The sequence below is a fragment of the Aristolochia californica genome, unplaced genomic scaffold (genome assembly GCF_029961685.1).
Source record: "Aristolochia californica isolate CCGP_79_NKW_82.1479 unplaced genomic scaffold, dmAriCali1.0.hap1 SCAF_12, whole genome shotgun sequence".
NCBI lineage: Eukaryota > Viridiplantae > Streptophyta > Magnoliopsida > Piperales > Aristolochiaceae > Aristolochia > Aristolochia californica.
The window spans coordinates 22,026,325-22,045,849 of NW_027181793.1; the positions used below are offsets into that span (position 1 = coordinate 22,026,325).

Here is a 19,525-nt window from a genome sequence, read left to right on the forward strand (position 1 = left end):
AAATTAGATTTCGACTCTTGTTGAGACTTCCCTTGTAGAATTGAGACTCTAGAAAACCTCTTAAAAGAAGGTGGAAAATACAATTAAGACAATTAAAACTTACATATTCTTTTGAAGAGATAGCCACTCCTAAAGATATCCCAAGCTTCCAATCTCTTAGGCACAATTAAAGAAGTATGTGAAGCTTTGGAAGAACTAGGAATGCCAATGAATGCAAGGAGATTTGAAGAACTTGGGTGGAAATAGGTTTTCTCTTGCAAAGGGTAAAATAAGAAGTTTGAAAAAAAAATTATGGAGAGTTTTGATACGTCAATAAACGCTAAATGAATATTTAGAGATGAGTTTAAGTCCATATTTATAAGTTTCTTGTCAAGACTAGTTTTTTGAGACCATTGTACAAAAACTGCACAAAAGCTTAATCAATCATACAATGTCATTGATCGATCAACTGCCCTCAACGACTATATTTTTGAGTTTTATGGCCTTATGATTGATTATGCCATCGATTAACTCATTTGCAAACTTTGTAGCAGTAGAATGATCGATCATGTTTTATGGTATCAAACGATCATACTCTATACACTTACCTAACAGAATTCTAGATGATCGATCATGCCTACAGAGGTTAATCAATCACACTGCATAATTTTTATTCTGCATTATTCTATATGATCCATCATGCCTAAGGGGGTTGTTCAATTATGCATTATAAGTTTGTCTTTCAATATACTAGATGATTGATCATACCTATTGAGGTTGATCAATCTTGCTTTATATTGAAGGTCTACTGAACGTGGATAATCAATCATGAGTTTTGGCAATATACACCATTAGACTCTAGTTAGACCAAAATTCAAGTAAATGAAATGTTATAAAATATTTGAATAAACTTGAAAACCATAGTTTTAGAAAAAATATTGCATTTCTTTTACTCCAAAATATATTTTTATTAAGAATCAAAATGTTGCTTGCTATCCTCATATAAGGCTAGAGTTTTTAAAAAAAATTATAATAAACTACTTTAGATCTTTAATTCTTTGTTCTTCCTCAAAGTGACTTGTTTATCCATTTAACTTAGAGGTATTTGCGTAAGATGTATCAATTATTCTTTATAGACAATGTAGTCGTGCCACTTGAAGAAAATGCATCTAAAATGCTTTTGAACTACAAATTCTTAGTTCACTTAGCTTAAATTTTATTATCATAAAAATATGATAGTGTCACTAACCATGCTGGTTTTAGAGTCTCAAATACAACCTTCATTGAACCCAATACCTCGTATTAGGAACTCCTGTGTAGGGGTGGCTTCTAACCAAGTCGGCTTACGAGCGGCTCGAACTCGGCTCGGTATCTCTTGAGCTCGAGATCCGGAATCGGGTTAACGAGTTGAGTCGGGAGTGGGAGTGGGAGCGCCCCCCCCACCCCCACCCCCCTTGTAAAAACGTTTTCCTTAAAACTCTCTTTCCTCGTGGCTCTTGAAGAAATTGAAAATACATTTTAGTAAAAATAAATTTCTAGAGACTATTAGTGTCTCATGTTTTTTGTACACATTTTTTTAATTGAAATTTTTTATTAAAAAATCATATAATTTTTTAAGTAAGATTTTCCTGCCAAGATGGGTTAGAAAACCGTATAGAAATTTTTTGAATAAGTATTTGACAGTTGATGTTGTAATACTTTTAGCATGAGGTAATTTTTATTGCAATTTTGTGTTTGACATATTATTTGATTAAAAATTTATCGATAAGTATAATAATATATTAGATTGATTATTAATTTTTATTTATTTCCCTAAAAGAGGTAATAAGAAGTTCATTTAAATTTCCTAAGAAAATTTTAAAATATTTCTTGTAATTTTCTAATAAGTCACTAATAGTAATAAGATTTTATTTAAAGTTATTTTTGGAAATATGTATCATAGGAAAAATATTTCTAGTTTTTCCTAGAATATAAGTTTCAACCAGGGGCACCAAGGAGGTCATAGTAAATTTATGGCCATATTCAAAAATTACAAAACAAGTTAGACAACATTTGGAGTAAAAAAGATTAATATTGGTGCGTTTTAATCTATTATTGAAATTTAATCCTGAACCTCCCCTATCATTCTTTTTTTAAAATATATGCATAATTTTATATATAATTTATTTGACATATATTTTATATAGAGTATTAAATGTAGGTTAAGCTCGAACTCGGGTAGAGCTCGAGCTCGAACTTAATTAAAATTATCAGGCTCGAATTCAATTATAATTTTAGGTTCGAGGCTAGGGTTTGCTCGAGTTCGAGTTTAAAATATTTAAATCAAACTCGGCTTGATCAATGTTCGGACTCATCTGGATTTGATGTCATCATGCCCAATTTTAAGTAGAGGTCATTCCCAATCTTATGTAAAATATATACATAATTTTATATATAATTTATTTGACATATATTTTTTAAAAATTTTTAAATATATCCGTAAACCCTATTACCCTAAGCGTCGTTAGTCTTAGCCGTCGGTTTTTTCGTGCGTTGGTCCCGGATAAGTTACGTTACCGAGCGTTTACGGTGCTCGCTGTAATTGACAGTTCCGTATGTACGCGTCTGCTCAGAACCAAGCCCCTCTGCCGAGTGCCGGCAGGCGACAAAGGCAAGTACTTGTACTTGTCAGCAAGAGCTGCTACTCTGCGCCGAATGTAAAGCCGCAGAAGTTATGCACAACCAATAACCTTGTTCTGAAGCCGCAGAAGTACTTGTCCTTGTTCTGAAGCCCAAGGGAAGTTATTGGTTTTACGTTGTTCCTTTTCACTTCCTATCTAATACTTATCGAAGTCTTGAGGGTTGAGGAGAGCAAGAGAGAAGACGAGAAAAAATTATCAATGGCTGCATGTAAGTGATGAATTTTTCTCCTTCAATTTTTGGTGTCTATTTCTGCGTGCTAGTTTCACATGTAGAAATGCTTCGTTTTTGCTGTGTTTCCGAAACATGCATGGAGAACTATTGGTCCTCTGACAATTTTCAGGGACTCCCTGGTTTGGTAACGTCAAGTGGTTAGTTGAAGATGTCTTCACTTGTGTTAGCGAGAATTAACCCACGAAATTCTTTTTGTGTTGGTTACCCCTCTTCCTTTCTTACAGTTCTGTTTGTTTTCTTTATTTTGCTTAATTTATTTGGTTCTGTTTCTCTCCCACATTGGAACTAGACACTGGGTACTTAAAAGTAAAGAACTTATTCGAGAAATTGGCCCTTACGGTGTTAACTGTGGAAATTGTGGCGTTTAGTAATAATTGAACCCATTTTTTTTTTCTGGCTGTTTGTGTATAGGTTTATTTTGCTTTTCTTATCTTCAAATATCCAGTTTGGGTTTCCAACTGAATTCTGGAGCAGTATTCGTCCGACTGTTTTACCCTCTGAATGCACATTGTAGCAACTGATGTGAGGTTGTAGTGCCATTGTGCTTGTCTGTTTTCCTTTTTCTTATTTCAAATTTGTCTCTTCGTTCCAGATCTGTGTCTCGGAGTAGCCCTTCTGTGTGTTAGTTATTTCATGTAGAAATTAACATCTTTGATTTTCTCTTTTCAGGAGTTTCCATTTATTCAAAACTGTTTAACTTTTAATGGAGTATTAAAATATTAACCTGCAAACCTAATTTTTTGGTGTGTTTCCATTTAACCTTCGTTGCTTTTTCTCCTGCAATTTTATTTTCTTGGCTTGCAATGTTGCTGTTGTTTTATTTTTTAATCCCCAGCTTCTGATGTAGACTGTTGAATTTATTTTTTTAGAATGTCATTGTGATGTACTTCAAGTTGTGAGTCTTAGATGTATATATTGACTGACATGACTTTTGTTAACACATCAACTTCTAGCACTTAGTTTGGGTATTTTTGCTTTAGTATTGAAAACAAAAACAATGATTCAGGACGATGTACCAGAAATTTATTATATGGTACTGTTTTTGCATCTTTTTTTGTCTTAACTGTGAATGCTAGACATGTTTACCATCATGTTTGTCTTTCATGGCGATGATTTTTGCTAAACCTCTCACTTTTCTTTCATTTTTCAAAGAATTAGTATGTCACAAATTGCATACGGTTATAGACTTTTTAAAGTTGCCCACATATCCATTTTTCTTTATCACCCGTAGTCTTGTAGTCCTCTTAACCTATGTGGTGCAGCACAATTTGGTAGACTCAAGGAATAACAAATTTAATGCTTCCTCTAGAGTGTGGGTAACCTAGACTTCAGCAACAACTAAGAAAACTACAATCTGAATTCAGTTTAATGGGTCAAAATTGGATGACAGAGAGTAGAGTTTCTGCAGCTATTAAGAAAAATAAAAAAAACAGAGAAATAAAAGATAAAGGATAACTTTATCGAAGAGAACAAAAACCAGAACTTTATTCATAGAAAAAGACTATTTTCTGTTTTACGTATGAGGGCCTTTTACAAGCATATAGATCAACAAAATAGGAAACTTCTATGCTTTCCATTATAGGAAATAGACTCTGACTAGGACTTACTAAATCAAGTTCTACTTGCAGGAAAAGAAACTCAAAACAGGAAACAATTTCTAACTTGGAGACTTGCAAACTTTAGGCTATATAATTTGGAAAAAGACAACCCAAATTTAAAACAGGAATTACTAATGGAAATGACTTTCTAATTGAAGCTTTTATCCAAAATAACAAGTTGTTGTTCGAGTGATGTTTCTTATAAACCAGTAAGTTGCTTGTTCAATAAAATTTCTAATTTCAGCATGTTTGAAATAGTAAATGCAATTTACAGAAACTCTCTAATTTAAGGACTTCATATTATTGGAACATGTCCTAAAGTAGGAAATCCAAGCCTTTTTTATTTAATTTATTTTCCTTTTTTTTCTATGAACGTGAATGGCTTTGGGTTAAGCTCTTGTCCTTAGGAATTTGTGAGATCTTCCACATTGTAATATACAACATCAATCTCCTTTCCCAAAAAGAACTCATCCTCGAGTTCTCACTCTCATGTTTCTGTAGTGAGATGCGATAATGTGGCTTGTTGTGACAAAGTAGGTTAGGTATCAACTCAATTGCATGTTGAGCATCTCGCAAAGGGGTTGAACCAGATAGTAGATTGGAGGGAAACAATGTTCAGGAATAGCTGAAATTTCCCTTAGTGTAGAGTGATGCTCAGTAGAACCTTGGGCATGTTCGGAAATTGCTTAAAATCTCCTTCAGCGTAGAGTGGTGCTTGGTAGAGCTGAGAGCAAAAACTACATCATTGGTCTTCAATTCTTGCTCGTAAAACAACTTACAAGAATGCTAGCCCTTCATTGGTGTTGGGTGGCATAAATCAAGTGGTAGAGGTGTCACTAACTCCATGGATTTATCTCCTTAATGATGACTTCCAGCTCCATAAAGCTTTGAACTTACTGAAAAATTAAGTCAAACTTACTGGCCATCTATGCTCAGAACTCCTCTTGAGCTTCTGAAACTCTTCACGGGTGAGTGGGCTTTGATTGCCTCCATATTGTCGGTTTAGGAATTAGATCAACAATTTCCTTGATTTGCAGGAAAGATACCTCTTCTTCCAAGTCTCCATATAAAAAAACATTTTTAGTATCCAATTGAAACAAAGGCCTGCTTTTGTTTACTACCATAGAAATCAAATCCAAAAAGAAGATAATCGTGCTACTAGAGAAAAAAGTATCAACAAAATCGAAACCATAGGTTTGAGCATACCCTTTTGCGACAAGTCTGACCTTATACCTTTCTATGGACCCTTCTACCTTGTACTTCCCTTTATATATGACAACCAACAATTGCATCATCTAGTGGTGGATCACATAGTGTCCTGGTAACCCTATCAAACGTTGCCATTTCCACATCTATAACCTTCTGCCATTGAGGAGACAACCACACATCTTGCACCGAAGGCATAGTACATTAAAGCAATTGCAAGACAAAAGTCTTGAAGGAACTAAATAGAGAATCAAAACAAACAAACTTTGAGATGGGTGTTTAGTACCTTGTTTATTACAAGCACATACACCCTTTCGTAGGCCAACAAAAAGAAGCAAATCACTTACCTCAGAAGCTATTGACAAAGAGGGCATTGGCAAGGATTGAGGAGAGGAAGCCTTTGAGGTCGTCTTGGAAGGTATTCGACGTTGATTAACTTGCAATGTCTTTTGTGTTGAAGGAGCTAAAATAGGTACAGTACTAGGAACATCGTCCATAGAACTAGGAGCATAAACATCCACTTCCAGAGAAGGTGGTACAACAAACTCATCAGACTCGCAAAAATAGGGAGCATCTTTAATGAAAGTAACATCAACAAACACGTGCATTGCCCTTGTAGACAAACAATAGCATTGACACCCCTTTTGGATATGAAATTATCCAAGATATACACATTTAACTGGTCTGGGGGACAGTTTATCAAGAGATTAACGAATGACATGTACCTAATATACTGATGCAAAAACACGAAGGCAAAGAGGAAATAACTCACTAGTGGGCTTAAGAATTTCTAAGGGGATCTTTCCACTAAGCACAAAAGAAGGCATCTTGTTAATGAGAAAGGATGCAGTGAGGATAGCATCACCTTGGTAAGATTTTGGGACCTGTATTTGGAAAGCATGGTTTGTGCAACTTCAAGAAGTGATGATTCTTCCTCTATACTACCCCATTTTGCTTTGAAGTATACACGCAAGAACATTGATGAATGATACCATTAGCTTGACAGAAGGAATCAAACTTGAGGTTCATAAACTCGAGCCCATTATCAGTGCGAAGGGCACAAAGTGAAGCACTAAATTTATTTTTTATTCAATATAGAATTTCAAGAATACACTAAAAACCTAAGATTTCTCCCGTTGGAGAGATACCTATGTAGATCAATTAAAGTCATCAATAAAGAAAGCCAAAAACTGGTAACCAGAGACACTAGGTACCAATATTAGCCCCCCATACATCTGAATCAACTATATGAAATAAACTGCTGTTATGACTCTGAAGATGAAAATGATGCATAATGGTGCTTCTCAAGCTAACATGATTCACGTTGAAATGATAAAGTAAAAGGTAACTCTGGAAATATCTAAAGTAACTTGACTGGGGGGAATGTCCTAGCCGCAAGTGTCACTCGAAGGATGAAACAACTGCTTGAAGAGCTGCATAGGATTGCTCTAATGGACCACACCTCTCTCTGACGCCCTGAACCAATCCTCCTCCTTCTTTGGAGGTCATGAAACACACAATAAATAGGATATAAGGTCATTGAGCACTGTAATTATAAAAATCTGTCTAATAGATAATACGTTAACGGAGGACTTATGAACAAATAGAACATACTCTAGAGACATGATTGAAGTGGGCTGAGCCTTGCCCACTCCACTAACAGGTGAGGAGGAACTATCAACAAGGTGACATATTTAAATGGAAATGAGTGGCTAAGAGATGAAAATAATGTGGACATACCTAATATGTGCGTTGATGCACTTGAATCAATCACCCACGGAGAGATTGGAGTTGCATGGAAAGCAGACATACCTGAACTAGCCCTGGTTGTGGAATCATTCTAGTTCATGGATGTAGAAGATGCAGCCAATTGTGTAATGTACTGAGCCAATTGTTGGAGTTCACTAGAGCACTGGGAATAATGGTTACCATATGACTAGCAGAAGCTTCACCACTTTCAAGAACATTAGAATTGGCCCATGCAGGTTTGCCAAATTTGTCCTAGCACTTGTCTGAAAAGTGGTTGTTGTGACCATAGTGGATATACTTCCTATAACTCCTAGCATCACTACAGCCTCTACGATGACTAGAATGATCTCAGCCTCGTCCTCGACCACTCCCTCTACGCCTACAATGTGTCTCTGAATAACTCTGAATGGGTCTTTCTTATGCTTTATTAGGATGCATTATTTTTTCCTTTCAAATTCTTATCAATTGGTGTATATTATTTTTTTATATTGTTTTTGGTTACTTGCATTATTCCTTACCCTTGTACTAGCCCATGAAGCTTTTTATTTTCTTAATTAAATTTTCACCATCATGAAAAACAGACCCAAAGGAGTAAAGAGATATTCAAAAAAGAAAAAAAGAAAAAAAGAAAAGAAAAGAAAGAACACATTACACAACATGAAGATTTTGTATTAACAGTGAAAACATCTGCTGGAGCTTTACCGTTTTTGCAGATGGAGGAGGTATGGATTGTTTTGTAGCCAAATATCTTGATGGTTATCTGCTTGATTTTTTTTCAGGTAGTATTGGAGGAGCATTACATGTTAAATTGTTCGCATGCAGCACTGACTTCACTAAAACCAAATATGGTAGAGTGGAAAGGGTGACTAGAAATCAACAAGCTTGGGTTAAGCAGAACACAGTAAGTTTTCCAAGTTCGACACGACCATGGAGACTTAAGGACTCACTACTCGTAAAATGTGCTCCACTTAGTAGGTTCTTTGCTTTTGCTTTTGCTTTAATCCATTATTGGTGCCATCTGCTTTAGTAATTATGCTAATTTAGTTTTATTGGAAGAAACAGGTACAAGTAATTTGGAAGGCAGTCCAGAAGTTAATAGTATAGCAGATCATGCTGTTCCAAATTCATTGGAAGTGAGTTATTAAATTTGCAGTTTGGTGCTCCTCCTCCCTTGTTTCCTTAATAAAATTCGCATTTGGCAAACCAAAGTGATAGTGCGGTTCCTTTCCTATATTGGATTCCATTCAATGAATTCTTTTCTTTTTCTTTTTTAATTTTTGTCAGTACTTTATGTTAAAAATTCTGCAGTATTATGTTATTATATGCATTTTTATATGGCTGAAAGATAGACAATTTGGGTAGGAACTATGTTACTTAATGCTTATGTCATCGGTATTTCTAATAAGGCTTTCAGATGTATGATTGGTTAACTAGAACGGAAATTTTAAGTATATTAAAAATGTCTTACATGTTGATTTTTCTGTCCCTGCTGTAAGTGATGTTCATCAACTCATTAGCTATGCATGTTTTTTCTCTTTAGAAAAATTGGAACTCATTTTGCAGTTCTAAATCTTGCTATGCTCACTTTGGTGTTTTTTCAACGAATAATTCCATCAAGACTTGTTCATGATTGATTTGTTAAGCTGATAAGGCAAAGTCTAAATTTGAAAAAGTGCATGTTTGAACTTAGCAGGTCCGTTATCTATTTATCTGTTTGTTCTTTTTTTAATTAGTGTCTACAGTCACACAGTCATTTAGGTTATCTTTCATTTAGAGTTTCCATAGTTTCTGCATGGTTTGCATTTTAAAACCAAGATACACCACCAATGTATTTGACGATGTTTTGATATTTAGGTGGAATCATTGCTCACAGATATTTGTAATACAACTTCAATTGCAGAGTTCAATTTGAAAGTAAGTATTGTATTGGGATCTTACTGCATCTATGCTTTGTTTATGTTGTTCTTGTTTTTCTTTTCCTTTTCTGACTCTTGTGGTGATTATCAAATTCAGCTTGTTGGATTATAATTACTGTATTTGTTAAATTGCAAGCTTGGTGGTTTTCAACTATATGTCCTAAGAAAGTTGGATGTGAAATCTAAATCACTACTACCTAGTTCCCTTCCCACTACAACAAATACTGCTCCAGATATTCCTGATTTAAATGGTTCAGTGCCCACCACTTCTTTAGCTATCTCAAAGATCGAACATGCTATTGGACCCATTCAAAGATTGATTAATACAGCTACGGATGAAGGCTTGGTGATTCTCCAGTCCCCTAAGGTGAGGTTTACTGCAGATAGGTCCATATCACCTGATCTTCAAAAGGCACTTACAACTAACTTCATGTCAAACACAGGTTGGATTCTTTCGAAGAAGTAAGACCATAAAGGGAAAGCGTGCACCTCCATCCTGTAAAGAGGTTAGTCTATGGTTGATATGTTCAAGTTAGTTCAAACTTGGAATTTTTAGCTCTGAGGTCTTGATGATCCAAAACTTGATAATTATTAACTTGTAAAAAGCCATTGTTATCCTTTTCTAAGAGTAGGAGTTGATAAGCACAATGAAATAGTTATATGCCGGAGTTTTATTTTCGTTGTGTTTAGTGTGCCCTTTAATTGTTTTGTCATATGTATATACGTCTTTTGTACATTTTACTTTTTACAGCTGGTGCTTGGAAACTTTACATGCTTGAAGTCTGTTTTGTTCTAGAAGGTGATGCATGTCATCTATAAGAGTGATATACCATGAGCCATAATGTTTGGAGACTTTCCCTTTATCTGTCAGAAGAAAGGGCGTAAACGGAAAATTATTATCAGAAGAGGAAGAAGTGGAATGTGAGTTTGAAATAATTGTTGTTGACGTGGAATCAAAACTCATCCTGAAGACCAAGTTTGCACTTCTGATATGCAGGGAAGCAGTAATCGAGCTAGTTTGAACTTCAAACGGGAACTGACCTAGAAAGAATTGGTACAGTTCTGTTCCAGAGTTTACTTATCCAACCTATGTTCAAAAGTAATTGAGATTGGAGAGGAAAAGACAGAAAAGACAACTCCTCTTCCCTCAAAATTTGTGACTACATATTTTTTGTTTTTTGGGGTGTGGGGGTGAGGGTGGGCGGTCGCCTTTTACTTAAGTATTCCTACCCCCGTACAAAAAAGAATAAAAATTACAACGGTATCTCTTTTAACTTTTTTAAGAAGAAAGACGAGTTTTATTTCAAAGGCAAAAGGGAAGAGAACAAAATTGGAGAGGGAGCCCCATTACAACGAGAGATTAGAGAGACAATCGTTGTAGTACATTGCTCACAAAGGAAAGAGGAAGACTGAAAATTTTCTATTTTAGAAAGTACTCTATTTTGGGACTTTTTATATAGGGAAAATCAGCATGTTTTCATTTTACAGTCTCCTAGTTTGTCTAAAGTCCCATTTAGGAGAGCTTTCTTTAGGAAAGTCTTTGGATAGTAAGTCTTCCTTATTAGTAGACAATTTAGGAAAGCCCCAAGTTAGTAAGTCCATTGCTAGAAGTTTCTATCTAAGATAGTTGCTGAAATTCTTTTCCAGTTAGTGGTTTGTATTAAAAGGTTTAAGTCCTAGGAAAATCTATTTTGGTGATGTAACTTGTTTTGGTAAGTATATGGTAGGTTTAGAGTCTATAAATAGGAACATACGTCATAACTGTTTTTTTTTTTTAGTTTGATACAAGTTTTTTTCTTTTTGGTTGCTGGAGCACCATTATTTCTCTTTCTTTTTTGCTGAGATTAGTTTCTTAGTGGATCTTCTCTTGTGCTAGCTACTGCTAGTTACAAAACAGCACTTGAAAATTCAAATTCTTCCCTTGGAACTTGAAAACTTGTAATTTTCCTAGAGTTGAGAAGATAACACTAGGTTACCCATATTCAAGTCTTGTCCATCAGCTTTATTTAAGTATTTTGGTGGTGTTAACACACCATGCGTAGTAAGAGAATCAGCAAACTGATTGGCTGACCTCGGTACATGGTTCCAAACATAGTGAAATAAAGGAGAAATATCCATTAATCTGTTGAAAGCTTGCCAATGGTGCCAAGGAGGATCAGTCGCCTTGGAATAGTACTTGATGACAATGCTGGAATCCACTGGAGTCAACAGTTCTGTGAGGACTTGAGGAAGAGGCTAGGATAGTCTTGTCATGCGATTGGAAGACCCCACTAAAACTGGGAGACCCTGGGTTTCCCAAAGTGCAACCATCAAAATTAAGCACGATCATGCTGAGAGCTGAGCAACTAGATTTCAGTCATGTCTGAGAACACCCTTGAGAAGACTTTGGAATTCAGGATGCTGATCCAAGCCTAAATAGACTTTGGAATTCAGTAGTGCTACTTGTCTCTCTAACTCTCTGTTGTTCCTCTTCAATTAGAGTCAACAAGGAACCTGAGCTAGGCAGGCCGATATGAAAGTCTTACAAGCTCAATGCCTCTCCCAAAATTACAGATCTCAACAATTCTTCTGGGGAGGCAAAGAATCAGCCCAATTTTACCAAAGATGTGGGTCTAGATATGCCAAGAGGATGAGCAGTGAATGAGGAGGTGGTTGATGCTCTCTTCCACACTGCTGCAGAAGCTGCATTGGACATCAGGGACCACCTTACCCCTTCTTCTCAAGTTGTCAATTGTATGAATCTTGTTATGAACAATAATCCAAAGAAAGAGCCTAATCGTAGGTGGACATATAGTAAGCTGGCAGCCCAACAATGCACAAATTGAGAAGAATAAGTGATGCGGGACGAGGCGCGATTTTAATTGTCGTATCTGAATGTCGGTTAATTGCTGGAATTAGAACGGTAAAGGAAGAAAATAGAGAGGAAGAAAGGAGAATTTGGGATTGAGAAATAGGAGAATTGAGAAGAATAATTTAGAATAGAGAAGAAAGAAGAAGGGGAAGAAGAAGAAGAAGAAGAAGAAAGGGGTGGGAGAGACCAGAAACAGGGATTTTATTAATTCATCTTCAAAATTGAATTCAACATCTTGTTACAGCCTATAAATAACTAAAATTGAAATTTTAAATTCAAAATAGACATAATCACTATCTGATAAAATCCAATAAAATCAGGAAATATAAACTAAAAATAAAATTGAAATTTAATATTCAAAATAGATAAGATCACTATCTGATCAAATCCAGTAAAATCAGGAAAGATAAACTAAAAATAAAAAATAATTATAAAAATAATTTGAACCATAATTGGTGGATCCACTAGGGCCCAATGGGCAGACTGGTGTCTCCACCAATAAGCCTCCTTGTTGTCAAAAGGAAGTTTTCCTTTCCAAGTAAATAGTTGATTTGCCAACTTTTCCATAATTGGGGTCCAAAGTGTTTTATCTGACCTTCTTGAGGAGATAAAGGGCGCTTGAGGTTGTTGGAAGTGTGGGATGAGAGCATCCAATGCTGGCTGCCCTCTCTCATTGACCTGGTTAGCCTCCAAGTTGAATCCAAATAGCATTTTCTCCCTGTTCATGTCTTGACTAGTGATGATCTCATTAGACCAAGGAGTGCCTTGAGCTGTTGAACTTGCTCCAAAAGATCCTTGCAGAAACAGATTGTGTCATTTGCAAATTGAAGTGTAGGCACACCCATCTTTGAAACATCAGCTCCAGGGAGAAGCCACCCTCTTTCCTTCACCGGGAAAACCATGAAGGTAGAACATTCATATTCCCTGTTAAAGAGGAAGGGGTAAATAGGGTCCCTCTATCTGATCCTCCAGTCACCTTCAACTATCCACAAGCAGCCCCATAAGATATTAGGTGAAAGATAGGCAGCTTTGAACCCAAAATTGCCCTTATCACCAAATCCCATCAGCGCCAGGTTGAAATCCAACAAATTCTAATTATTGGATAAAAAATTTCTCGGGATCCAACTTAAGGACATTTGCTTGAAATGATCAATTAGCTTCTTATGCACTCATTTTTTGAGTCCAAGATTTTCTTCCCCCTAATGAAAGTACTTTACCTGTGATGGATGACCTACAACGACACAATCTTCAAACAATGACCTTGTAGGGGCTGGACATCAAGCTAATAGGTCTGAAATTCTTAATCAAATCTTCTTTTATTGTTTCCCAACAATGCTTATAGAACTCACCACTAAATCTGTCTGGTCCCGGATCACAATTATTTGACATTTTCGTGGTAGCTTCCTCAATTATCTTCTCCGAGAAAGGCATTTTAATTAGCTTTGCTAGGTTGGGGAGATTTTCTTTAATCTTAAATGTTGCACCTTGCCAAATGACACTCTCTTCCTTGTATAGACCTACTATGTATCTTAAGAATTCGTCAGTGAAGGACCTAGTTGAAGTTACCTCTCCATGGATATAGAGAGAGGCAACTCAGTTAGATTAATGTCTGGTTGAGGCAACAAAATAAGAGTAGTTTGTCTTGCTATCTCCCTTAGCCTGCTGTTTAAAGCGGGCCCTTTGCTTCCAAAGGATATATTCACCATGGACATATTTTTCAAAATTGATTTGAAAGCTCAATGCAATGAGAGAATTCAAAAGGGGAGTGCAACCTACTTTTCTTAGCTTTGTCAAGTGCAACATATGAGAAAGAAGGGACTCATGATGTGCGATGGAAGCAGAGTGAAAGCTATTAGACCAGTTGAGAGCTTTGAGCTTTGTGCTTGAAACTTGGCTTCCACCTTGGATCTAGAAGCACTCATCTCCTTCCATCATCCTCAACGACTTTTATTAAAGCCCTCCTCCAACATCCAAGTGTTTTCAAACCTAAAAGGCTGGAAGTCCTACCTTCCGAATTTAGTGTCTAGCATGATAGACCAATGGTCTAAAGTGGTTTTGCTTAATGTGTCCTCATTAGGGGTGGCATCGAATCGAGCCGAGCCCGAACCTACCTATGTTTGAGCTGGGCTTGATTTAAATATTGCGAATTCGAGCTCGAGCCGAGCCTAGCCTCGAGCCTACAATTGTAATTGAGCTCGAGCCTAATAATTTTAATCGAGTTTGAGCCCAAGCTCGAGCCGAGTTCAAGCTCCCACCTACATTTAAAACTTTGCATAAAATACATGTCAAATAAATTATATATAAAATTATGCATACATTTTAATAAAATTGGGCATAACCTCTGTATATTAATCCTACATAAAATTATCTATACCTTATACATAAAATTATTCATAAAAGCTGCATAATTATGTATAAACTTTATTCAATAATTAAACACAAAAACATTCATTTGAAAAGTAACGCTAGTTTTGTCCATTTGTACTCAAATCAGATCGTTCTGATTCAAGGACTGGAAAACCAAATCATCGAGATAGAGAAAAAGTTTAAGAAAAATGGTTTTGGATGACTTAATCGCATGCCCATTTTTCGTTTTTTCTTCGGAGCATGGATTCATACAGCAACAGTTCTGAAATGCTACCAATCTGTTCTTCTGAAAAACTTGAGTGGAGTTAGCATTAGGAGAGTACCTCAAACAATAAGAGGAGCTACAAATTGCAGCTGCATCCAGCATCATGCAGTTTCTTTACCAATTTGTACCTCAAACAAGTTTATAAAAAAATTTGCCTTCCAGAACACAAGTGATAATGCTGAACCAAGTTCCAAGGTGTAAGCATATTAACTCCACTGCCTATACTAAACAAGTAAAGGCAGATGCCTTTTTTTATATCTTTCAAGGAGTAGGATAGATTTCTGAAATACCCTTCTACTTAGGGGGAAAGGAGGATATGTTTCCACTTAAAAAAAATTTCTACCACATATGATAGGAACCATAACAAGGTTATGATATAATTTAGAATAAAAAAAATTGCATGTGCAAGTTTGCACGTACGTGTAGTTCAAATGTGCTGGACGGGGTGTCAAAGGGGGGGGGGGGGGGGGCGTAGTTCTGCGGCGCCGACGATGGTGGTTGAGCAGAGTAGACAACGGCGATGGCAAAAGCGTCGGGGAGGGGGGAATGACAAACGGAGACAGAGAAGAGGGAGAGAATGTTGCGGGAGGGGCTCGGTGGTGATAAGGATCGGCAGACGGGGGGAGGAAAAAATAGAAGAGAAGAAAGTTGTCAAACACCGTTTTCCTATTTCCCCTGATTCCTGAGAAGTCGAGACGAAGACAACGCCCGCTCCTGCCTACCGCCTCCCATGCCATTGTCAAGTTAACGAGCCAGCTTGTGAGTTACCAACCGAGCCAAGCTCAAGCTGCTTGCGAACCGGATCAATTCGATGCCACCCCTAGTCCTCATAGAGTCGAAGTTGGTCGAAAGTGCCAAGAAAATGACCAAGTTTGGAGAGGATAGGATTTCTTTGGCTATTGCTTCATGTAAAGCCTTTTTGGATAAATTGATATGCTCCAGCTCACAACCACCAACAAAGTCCGGAAAATTCTTCATTGATGAAGTAAGAAATGATCCTTGGGGGTGCAATATTAGGAATGGCAGCTGGGCCTCTATCACTGCACTCAGCTTGGTCTCCTGATTTGGTGCTGGATCTTTTAGCTTTCCTCGGACGGATGGCCTTTACCCCGCTTCTTAGCTTTAATTAGGCTGGAGGGAGGACTATGACAGCCAAAATCTGTAAAGACTGCATATTTGATTCCATCTATAAATCCATTTTCTTCCCTTTCCAGTATCGACAAGAATTCAAGTTCTTACTCTTCATATGTTATAGAGTGAATACCATACCAATTCATTATGTATGGATGATGAAATTCCATTGATATAGAGGCAATTCCAATAGACTTATTGGACATTCCCATTGGCGTGCATCCAGCAGAAACTGAACCTACCAATTTGCCAAATTATGAATTGTGTGCTTTAATCATTCAGCCATGGATGCTTAATAGAGATCATTGTCATCATACATCGTGAATAACCAAATGCTAATTGAAATGAAATGTTTAGGAGGAATCAATGAAAGGAGATCAATAACTTCACAAGATCTAAAGTAAAAGGGTGAAGTACTGCTATCTCTTGCAGTACTCCATGCATCTCAGCAAAGTATTTTGTAAACGTCTGGTCACCCCTGTTCATACTGAAAAAACTTTACATATAGCTCATAAACCCGAGGCAAGTTGCTTTCCTGATAAAAAATAGACTCTAGAGTCTTCCACATATCTTTTGCAGTGCCACAACTAATAACTTGATTACTAACATGGGGCTGCATAGAATTCAGCATCCAGGTTTGGACCTGGTATTCCTCTGCTTCTCAATCTTCGGTTACATAATTGGTGGAATCCTCCCTTATATTCTTAACTTTCCTCTATGCAATAAAAAATTTCTTGACTGTTCGCGACCAATTTAGATAGTTTGCTCCATTAAGCTTAAGAGAAGTGATCTGAACATGATCCTTGTTCTCTTAGTATTTCTTGTGGGAGTAAGAACAATCTCCAGAATCAGCCATAATAATCCGTACTTACAGCCACAACAACAACAACAATAATGCCAAGCTAGAGAACACCTCACACCAACTTATAATAACCACTTTTCAAATTCAAAAGTAGGTACACACAGATACCTGTGGGCCTCAGACATTGAAAACCTGAGAAAGGGTTCACAAAACCTTTTTGATACTCAACAAAGCTCTTCTCATAATAATTGCAGGAATTGAGGTGGAAATAACATCGATAAGAAGTCCAGTAACGTCTGCGTAGGCAGTAAGTCTCCAGATGACATTTCAGAACTTCATACGATTCTTATAGGATATCTACTACATACTATAACTGCTTTAGATAGTTGCACAAGCCATTAACCTTTAGGTTAAGGCGAAAAGAAGAAAGAAAAACTGACCTTTGATTCAATCAGCAGAGAGCAATTGAAAATTTCTCTTGGATGGATGGACTCACAGCCTTCAAGAGAAGAGTTATTCGACTTTAAGATTGAATTTGTGGATCAAATCGCTCGGATACCATGTGAAAGAAGAAAATAGAAGAGAAATTGGAGAGAAAATAGCGAATAAGTAGAGAAAAGAGGGAAGAAAGGCTGTTGTACAGCCTGCTGGATGGGGAAAAAATCGATCCCAATCAGGTTTTTCATTCTAACTTAAGTGATTTTATGAAAATACTAAAAAGGTCCTCACGTGAGGTCTTGAACATATGTAAAACACCCTTCTAAACTCACAAAATTTACACAGTAGCCACATCTCTTTAAACAATCTAACGTGCACCCTTTTGTCTAACAAATTACAGATCTACACATACTAGAAATTATTAAAATGCCCCCGACTCTTAACACTTGTTTTCTAGATTTCCGAGCCACTTAACTCTAGGGTTGGCAAGTGTGGTGCCTAGAAATTGAAATATGTGATGATACATGTGATTGATTTATGTTGTTATTGGTCTATCTATTAAATGATTTTCCTCAATCATTCTGACTAAGTTGTCTAACAAGCATTGATCTAATGTGGATATTTCCTGTGGTATGTTCATAAAGAAGTATCTTTGATTGGATTCATTCTCTCCTTCCCCTCCTTCCAAGTGAATGATTCGCTTGCTATCACATCCCTTGTTGTACGACACATGGTTGTACTACTTGGACTCAGGAACTAACTCGGCTACCCGGAAATCCGAGGCCCAAGGGAAATTCGAGGAGGGGGGTAGGCCTTCAAAGTGACTTGACTCACCCAAATCATGAGTCAAGTCACCGAGTTTTACAACCATTTTACTAGAGGAATTGAAAAAGGATGATTCTCTTTTTGACAACTATGGAAGTGATGGCCCTTTTTTATGAGCTCAATGTGAATAATATGCTTTTTGACTTATTTAGTATCTGCATTATGATACTACAATTTTAACTACCAGTGTTTCCCGTTCAGTTCAGGCAATATCTTAGGTTTTCAAGGTCATTCCTGTGATGTCTCATAGATGTAACTGATTCAGATTCATCTTTTCATCAACTTTGCTAAAAAAAATGAATTTCGGCACTCCAGTGATAGTTTCTTTCACCTGAATAATTCTATCCTCTTAAAATGGTTATTGTGGGTTTTGTTGACAGAAACAAACAGTGAAGGAAGGTCAGGTTCTTTGTTACATTGAACAGCTCGGTGGCGAAATTCCTATTGAAGTAAGCATTCTATCTGTTTTTAGTTTGGACAAAAAAGTGAGAGAGCGACTTTACTTATCATTCCCATCAAGTCCCACAAAGCCAAGCTTAACCTTTGAATGGGCCATTAGTAGTCTACATACAAGTGATTGGGAATATGAGAAATTTCTCATCTGTGTTTCATTGCATCTCTAGTTTTTATCTATGTTAAAGATTATAATTACTCACTTCCATCCTTTTACAGTCCGATGTCTCTGGGGAGATTGTTAAGATATTGCGAAAAGATGGTGGTATGTTGATCAAACTTTCTGTTCTGGCCAGTTCAATTTTAACTAGTAGAAATCTTGATTTGCGTGATCAAACTTGCTTATCATTTTCTTTTTTTTTTCTTTCTTTAATTTGCAGAACCAATTGGATATGGAGATGCGCTTATTGCAATTTTGCCTTCTTTTCCTGGAATAAAGAAACTCCAATAGGTCTTTGAATTCAGAACGCTGGTTTCATTCAGTTCATATGTGATTTCAGTCATTTATCTGGGATAACTGCAATTTGGTTGGTTCTAGGAGGAACTCAGATGAAGTCATATACATTATAATAAACGTTGCTTGTGAATATCATCATCATTTACATGTAATAAGAATTTTTACATATTTAAAGATCAATGAAACTATCCCCGCCAAAAACTATAAACCCTCAATTGAGAATTCCTTTTTTATCTTGTCTTTCGTATATCCCCGCCAAAACTAACAACCCTACTGTTTTATTTCATTACAAAATTTTACGAGGGAGTCTTGCGGTTCTAACTCCACCAGAGACTTCTGGCTCAAGGGTTTTAGGGTTCTTTCGTTGCCAATGCTTTGCGATCAAAGTTCAGTTTCTGTATCTATTTGAGCTTAGCTTTTCCGGGAATCAGTATTACGTCGTTGGATCTTCTTCTTTTCAATCAGAAGTGGAAGTAGGTAATCTTGGTTTTTTACCCCTATTCTTCTACTCTTTTTATTCTCCATCCTGAGTTTCGGTCGACGCAGTATTTGAATTTTCACGTCTGTTACTATTT

General features: G+C 36.6%; 1 protein-coding gene across 2 annotated transcripts; it reads left to right on the forward strand.

Annotated features, from left to right (window-relative positions):
• Nucleotides 1-2,690: 2,690 nt before the first annotated feature.
• On the forward strand, nt 2,691-19,172 carry LOC137946439 (uncharacterized). 2 transcript variants are annotated; one of them, XM_068792722.1, is made up of 9 exons: nt 2,691-2,868; nt 8,225-8,416; nt 8,508-8,578; nt 9,300-9,359; nt 9,498-9,728; nt 9,805-9,867; nt 18,421-18,489; nt 18,713-18,758; nt 18,874-19,172. In XM_068792722.1, the coding sequence occupies exons 1-9, from the start codon at nt 2,859-2,861 to the stop codon at nt 18,942-18,944; spliced, it is 813 nt and encodes a 270-aa protein (XP_068648823.1). In that variant the 5' UTR covers nt 2,691-2,858; the 3' UTR covers nt 18,945-19,172. The 2 variants fall into 2 exon arrangements, with proteins under 2 accessions (XP_068648823.1, XP_068648822.1); XM_068792721.1 differs by lacking the exon at nt 2,691-2,868 and adding an exon at nt 2,890-3,029.
• The last annotated feature ends 353 nt before the right edge of the window (nt 19,173-19,525 follow it).

Excerpts from the sequence above, each read along its gene's own strand:
- LOC137946439 (XM_068792721.1), top strand. The coding sequence starts at position 2,936 with ATGCTTCGTTTTTGCTGTGTTTCCGAAACATGCATGGAGAACTATTGG. Across the intron at positions 9,360-9,497 it reads TTGCAGAGTTCAATTTGAAA|CTTGGTGGTTTTCAACTATA; the intron begins GTAAGTATTGTA and ends TTAAATTGCAAG. Across the intron at positions 9,729-9,804 it reads TGATTCTCCAGTCCCCTAAG|GTTGGATTCTTTCGAAGAAG; the intron begins GTGAGGTTTACT and ends TGTCAAACACAG.